This window comes from Atta colombica, unplaced genomic scaffold (genome assembly GCF_001594045.1).
Source record: "Atta colombica isolate Treedump-2 unplaced genomic scaffold, Acol1.0 scaffold120, whole genome shotgun sequence".
Taxonomy (NCBI): Eukaryota; Metazoa; Arthropoda; class Insecta; order Hymenoptera; family Formicidae; genus Atta; species Atta colombica.
Genome location: NW_017259207.1, coordinates 122,642 through 130,348, shown reverse-complemented (window position 1 = coordinate 130,348; position 7,707 = coordinate 122,642). Strand labels below are relative to the sequence as shown.

The window sequence follows — 7,707 nt, the reverse complement described above, 5'->3', positions numbered from 1 at the left end:
CTTCTTTTTTGTATCGGTTGTTTTTCTTTTAGAAAAATTCCGGATATGACACATATGAAAGTTATATCGCAGAAAAATCGAAATCTGTTTAACCTGGGGTTAAAGTTATCTGACATATTTTTTTATACTTCAACAAAGAAAAAACCAAGCTCAGTCACAATACCTTTGTTTACTGGCCGAGAATCTGTATCTCTTTTATTTTTCCTTCTTTTATTTTTCCTTTTTTATAAAATATTGAGAATAAACTTTGTACATATTAATCTCAAATATCATTAAATTATAAATACAATCAATATATTATATACAATATATAATTAATACTACTGATTTTAAATTGGGGCAAACAATACTTTTATTTTGTTGATTTAAAACAAAAATATACAATAGAAATATTAAATTTGACACATTTCGCGTGTCTCAAATGGTCTGCTCAAGTTTTTATGTTAATTTAAAACAAGATGAATATATTAAAATAAAGTAACACTTTACGTAAACATTAATACACAAAATAAAATATTTGAAAACAAATTGTGGAAACAAAATGTGTGTTAAAATATACTTTTTAATAAAACTAACATTTATAATATGTAAAATTAAGAGGTTTTATTCATTTATCTTAGAATTTACGTATTAAAATTATATTATTTTTATGTATTTGTTTACTTATTCAAATAATAGAAAAAAATTTTTGATTAAATTTTTGATAAAAGAATTGCTCGGCTACTAGAATTTTTGTTAAAATAATCGGAATTTTGGTTAATATTTCTGATAAAGTCCATTAGAATTCTTATTTTTATCAGAATAAGTAAACCGATCAAAATTCTAATTATCTCAACTAAAATTCTAATATTTTCAAGAAAGTTTCGATTCACCCATTTTCTATCAGAATTATTATTTAAACCAATCAGATCGTTTTCTTAATACATACAATATTTTTTATTTTTAGATGATTATTTCCGAGTAAAAAAAATTCTATTGAATGATATAAATAAATACTAACCCGAAACTTTTTAAACAATTTCATGCATTTAAATATTACATACAAAACTACACTTATATGAAGAATTGAAACAATTATACTATATACGCCAGGATGCTTTTTCCTTTTTCAGAGGTTGTAAAGTTTTTGTGATATTAACTTTCTCACAGAGAATAAATATGATCAAAAAGCGTTTATACTAATAAATCAATCGCAGATACAACATAATAAAAAACACCGCGCTACATTTTTGCGCAGTCCACATGCATTTTATCTCGTCGCGGGACATAAAAGTCGCCTACACAATTCTCTTATAGTCGATGAATAAACTTCATGACATCATCGTGCAAAGTGGTATGATAATTTGCCACAATAAAGTTGTCGATTTCTTTTTATTTCTCTCTGTACTTCCTCCCGCTATATTTTAACTCAGCATTAATCCCTCTTCCTTCGCGACCGCTTCCCTGGCCCTTATATCCTTCAATGCTTCGCGATGGTTTCGCGGAATTTATTTCCGCTCGATTGCAGGTCGAGGAGCAGCAGCATCGCCGTCATTGCGAAGCCGTTCAAGATGAGGAGGACAAGAAAGCGGAAATCTATAATCACGTGACTGGAGATTTCCTCACCGAGGCTAGGGAACAGGCCGAGAGCACCCGCGGTCCGCACAAGCCGTTGACGAACCGATACAAGGGCATGACTACAGACGAGTTGAAGGTCTTCAGAGATGCTCAGTTGCAACAAATGGAGGAGATACATGTTAGTATGAGCGGCGGAATTACGCTTTAATGTATCAATAATCCTATCAATCTAAGAAAAAATTTTAATCTTAATATATATTTCAATATTAACATATACTTATTTACAGTAAATAAATATTTACTAAAAAAATAATAATTTAATCAAATTAATTTATTGATTCTTATATCAAATAAATGTACATTTATATTTAGTAAATATTTAATTAGTACTGTTCAAAAATAAATATTTGTTTACTGTAAATATTTATTTACTATTTAAAATTTAATACACAACACACACACATTTTTTTCATTGTAGTATTTTAAGCTGTTCAATATAATGCAAGAAGTTAAAAAAGAGCTAATTCGAATAAAATTTTGTAAATCAGATATAATTTGTACATATAATCGTATTCTAAATAACATTATACCCCAACAATAGAAATTGGTATACGTCATTGATTATAATTAATTTCACTGTTGATTCATAGTTACATGCATTATTAATATACATATGTTTAAAATAAAGTTTTCTATATTTGATGCAATGATGTATTTTACATATTCATCACATCGGCCCTTATAAATCTACACAGAGTTATTAACTTTAAGAATGCATGGAAATTCGTTTTTTACAGAAAATCAAATTGGAAGAGAAACGTATCAATGAGACTTGGGATTGCTTAATGGATTCGCACCTTCAAACCGCATACTCGTATGATCGCGAATTAAATCAAAGAAAATCGTAAGATCCTAAAACAATTTCGTATTTATTTTTTTTATTTAAATATCATTAAAAAAAAATATTTAAATATATTTTATATAACAAGATTATTTTTAATAACATATATTTTGAATAAAATCATAATTTTTTAATTTGCTTCTTTAAAAACTCTTCGATATTAATGAGTTCTTTTATATTTGCACATGTAAATAATATTTTAAATGCTACATTGTACTTGTATTTCCTCTAGGGAGCTCAATAAGAAAATTGCCGAGGAGAATTTGCGGCTTGCTGAGCAACAGAAGCAACATCAGGAATACCTGAACCGCTTCGTTTATAAACATCAACCAACAGCCGACTTCTATGAGCAATTTAATAAAGGAACACGTTGAATGCAATCGCAATTTTTGCGTGCAATATACTTTAAAGAGAGAAATATCAATGGTCACAGTACAGACTTTTGCATAACACAAAATGCATGGGGTATAAGAGAATCGACTAATCAAAGTTCTTCTTATCCGTAAAATGATCATAAAGGAAGAATTCTAATTGGTTGTTTCGCTTATGCATTATAATGCGTTATAAAACTTCAAATATAAAAAATAATTTTGTAGATTTCTGTCTTTTTTTTTTGTAGATCGAGCCATCAAATCCTATTACACCGATGGATAATAGATGTGCATAGACTTTTCAGTTATCTACAAATACTTTATATACATATATATAGTTGTAACAAAATTATACTTAATAAAATATATTTTAATTTAAAAATATATTTTAATTATAAATTAAAATTGAATTTATAATTAATGTGTATGTGCGCGCGCGCGCGTGTGTGTGTGTGTGTGTGTGTGTGCGTGTATAAAAAAATTCATTATTGTCGAAGAATTTTTAAAGAAAGTTAAAAAATCATGATTTTTTTCAAAATATACATCATTAAAAATAATCTTACACTTTTTATTTACACCTTCATGAGCAAAAATCGGTCTCATTTTAACATCGTTCTTTATATATACTACAAAACATTTGTACTTGCACATCAAAACAAATGCAAAATATTTTTACCGTGTAGAATCCCTTTGTATTTTTCATTTTTTTCAAGTGTTACGAAGAAATTAGAAAGCAAAATTAACTCTTCAAAAATCTTCTAAAAGATTCTCTAGATTTGAAACATTATTCTATTATTATTCTATTATTTTATCATCTTATAAAAGAAAATTGTACAATAACTGTCGGTTTGTAATTATTTTTAGAGAAAAATTTATGCGAAAAATTTATGGCGAAATATATGGGACTATTTTAAAAAAGAGTTAAAACATGAGAAATCGTACAAGCCCGCCGGATAAAAAGAGAAATTCATATATTTCAATGAATTAAACAAATTTCTCATGCCAACGGTGAAAAACGAAAGGTATTACTATCATCAGAAGCAACAAACTATCGATGATAATGTTAAGTTTGACCTTGTTTTAGTGTTCCCACGAGCATTTTGTCGGAGGAAGGTGAGAGGGCGAGGACAATGCTGCAGGAGGATCCCTGCCAGTCCTAGAAGATGATACTATTAAACACGGATTCGAAATAGCTATGCGAGCTCTTTAACAACGAAAAAGAGAATTTCCTGGGCAAATATACTACTCGGTGGTTTGCTTTTATCTTCCGAGAGGAACTATGAACGTACGAAAATTTTTCAATTCTGCCAGGGATCGAAACTGGGATCTCTAATACAGTAAATCAGGGCACCTCCTTCCTATCAGGAAGAAAGTCGAAATGGATCGAAATGAATTCCGATCGAAATTATTCAATTATTCCCTAGATTCCTATTGTATTTTCTAAGGAAAATGGAATAATTTCGATCAGAATCCATTCTAATTTTATTTCATAACAACTCGCACTCTCTTAGCCTGTTTTTTTCAAGCTTCTTTAGTCTATTTATATTTTCTTGGAGAGATTAATTATCTTTACATGGTTTAGTGGAAATTTAGACGAATGAAAATTTGAAACGTAAATTGTTAGTCTAAGATTTTGTTCTAATATTTATATTTTATAAAGGATATCCATATATAACATAAAAGCTATTTTATTTACTATGTTTTAACGTTTGCAAGGTTTACGGCAAAGTACTTTGGTATTTTTTATTATGTAAGCATCGATAATTGTAGATATAGCATGTTCACGATATAATTTAGGAAATTGCACAAAAAATTTAAATTACATATACATATAAATCTAATAAGGACGCTATGTTGAAATAATCAATTATAAAATATTCTAGGATACTTAATATAAACTAGGATACTCAATATAAATTTTATACAAAGTAAATATGAATATAAATACTGTGTCTGTATTATATTAAGCTCTACTTGACAATCAAAGAAACGAGGACGTCATACGTGTAATGCAATCTTACTATGTTAAGATGATTCAACTGAAATCAATTGAAATATATATCGCTTGTCTTATTCTGCAAGTTCCTAATTCCTAGCTCTGCATTGTATTTTTATGACTGAATTTGTGCATATTTACGAGTTTTTTATTATTGTGATATCATAAATTTAATGAATCAATATTGTACATTTTTATCGATTGGTCATCAAAATCTGTATAAATTCTATTTACCAAATATGATAACTTATCGACAAGGATTGAATATCAATAGAGCAACACATTTTTATATTACCGACATTGGATAATGTCACAATAATATTAAAATAATCTTTTTTTATTAATCGCGATAAATTCAATTTTAATTTATAAATTAAAATATATTTACTAATTACAATTTTTATACAACTATATACAAAGTATTTAATTGTAACTGAAAAGTCTATAATATGCGCATCTACTCCGTCGTTGTGATAGAATTTAATGGATAAACCTACAAAAGAGACAGAAATCTACAAAATTATTTTTTACTTATTTGAAGTTTTTTAACGCATAATGCATAGTTGCATAAGCAAATCAACCAATCAAAGTCCTTCCTTTCCAACCATTTTACAGAAAAGCAAAATTTTAATTGGCCGATTTTCTTGTACACTATGCATTACACGTTATGTAAAAGTCTGTACACTTTCTCATGTTACATTGATCCTTCTTCCTTTAAAAAGGAACTTACATTGCATGCAAAAATTGCGATTAAAATCATCGTGTTCTTTTATTAAACTGCTCACAGAAGTCAACTATCGATTAATACTTATAAATGAAGCGATTAAGTAGTATTTCTGATGTTACTTCTGTTGCTCAGCAAGCCGCAAATTCTTTTTCGCAATTTTCTTATTGAACTCCCTAGAGGAAATACAAATACAATGTAGCATTTAAAATATTATTTACATGTGCAAATATAAAAGAACTCATTAATATCAAAGAGTTTTTAAAGAAGCAAGTTAAAAAATTATGATTTTTATTCAAAATATATGTCATTAAAAATAATCTTGTTATATAAAATATATTTAAATATTTTTTTTAATGATATTTAAAGATGAAAATTAAATATGAAATTATTTTAGGATCTTAAGATTTTTTTATATTTAATTCGCGATCATGCGAATATGCGGCTTGAAAGTGCGAATCCATTAAAAGATCTCAAGATCTTACTCTTTGATGTTTTTCTCTTTTAATTCGATTTTCTGTAAAAACAAATTTTCTTATATTCTTAAAATTAATAGCTCTGTGTAGATTTATAAGAGCCGATAAATATCTGAAATCAAATAAAAAAACTTTATTTTAAACACATGTACATTAATAATACGTGTAATGAATCAACTGCGATGTCAATAATGAATGATGCATGTACAGTTTTTATACTGTTGATGTATATTGTCATTTACAAAATGATTATATGTATAAATAATATCTGATTTGCAAAATTTTTATTCGAAATCGGAATTTTTTTAACAGTATCCATTATATTGAACAGTTAAAAAGAGCTATATACTGAAAAAAAATGTGTGTGTGTGTGTGTGTGTGTGTGTCAAATTTTAATAAATATTTATTAAATATTTATTAAACATAAACATATATTTATTTGATACAAAAATCATTAATTTGATTTAACTGTCATTTTTTTAGTAAATATTTATTTACTATAAGTAATGTTTATACTATCGAAAACGTGTATATTAAAATTAAAATTTTTTCTTAGTAAATTGATAAAATTATTGATATGTTAAAACGTAATTCCTTCGCTCATATTAACATCTTCTCCATTTATTGCAACTGAGTATCTCTGAAGACCTTCAATTCGTCTGTAGTCATGCCTTTATATCGGCAGCTGTGTGGATCGCGAGATTCTCGATCTACTATATTCCCTAGTCTCAGCAAGGAAATCTCCAGTCACGTGATTATAGATTTCTTGTCCTCGTCATCTTGAACGGCTTCACAGTAACCGATGCTGCTGCTCCTCGGCCTGCAATTAATCGAGCGGAAATAAATTCCGTTAAACTATCGCGGAGCATTGAAGGATATAAGGACCAGAGAAGCGGAATCTGGTAAGAATTAATGCTGAGTTAAATACAGCGGAAGAAAGTAAAGAGAGAAGTAAAAAAAAAATCCACGGCAAGTTTATTATCGTTATCGAAGCAAATTATCATAGCACTTTGCACGATGATATTATAAATATTTTATTCATCGACCATGAAAGAATCGCGTAGGCAATTTTTATATCCCACGAGGATAGAATACATGAACTGCGCAAAAACATAGTAGCAGTGTTTTTTATTATATGTATCTGAGGCCGATTTATGATTATAATTGCATTTAATCATTTATTCTCCTTGAGAAAGTTAATAGCAGAAACGTTTACAATCTCTGAAAAAGGAAAAAGCATCCTAGCAACGACCCAGTAACGTAAATTATAATTGTTTCAATTCTGTTCACATAGTTATAATTCTGTAATATTTAAATGCATGAAATTTTATTTAAAAAATTTTGGGTTAGTATTTATTTGTATCATTCAATTTTCTTCCTCTGGAAATAGTCACCTATTGCACTATAAAAAATATTTTATATACTGACACCGACGAAATACTATTAAAGATGGTCAGCGCTTATGGAAGTTTGTATGACTTAAAATTAAAGTTAAAATTTAAATGATTAAGGCCCGGTTACATCAACATTATTTTGACTTTAAGCAAAACTTAAAACTCTCTTTGTCTCGTTTTAAAGCGAAAGCGAGAGAGAGAGAGAGAGAGAGAGAGAGAGAGAGAGAGAGAGAGAAAAGAAAGTTTTAAGTCTCACTTAAAATTAAAGTTGATGCAATCGAACCTAAG

The 7,707-nt window shown here is 28.0% G+C and overlaps 2 protein-coding genes across 2 annotated transcripts in view; one reads left to right on the top strand and one right to left on the bottom strand.

Moving 5' to 3' along the window:
- Positions 1–2,832, top strand: part of LOC108694575 (RIB43A-like with coiled-coils protein 2) — a 7,434-nt gene extending 4,602 nt beyond the window's left edge. Inside the window, exons 5-7 of the mRNA XM_018204143.1 lie at positions 1,508–1,735; positions 2,355–2,461; positions 2,691–2,832. Of these exons, the coding sequence (XP_018059632.1) occupies positions 1,508–1,735; positions 2,355–2,461; positions 2,691–2,832 (477 nt within the window). The remainder of the gene's footprint in view (positions 1–1,507; positions 1,736–2,354; positions 2,462–2,690) is intronic.
- A 3,961-nt stretch (positions 2,833–6,793) lies between these two features.
- LOC108694589 overlaps positions 6,794–7,707 on the bottom strand; it is a 6,264-nt gene continuing 5,350 nt past the window's right edge. Inside the window, exon 4 of the mRNA XM_018204166.1 lies at positions 6,794–6,845. The gene's annotated coding sequence lies outside the window, so the exon portion shown is untranslated. The remainder of the gene's footprint in view (positions 6,846–7,707) is intronic.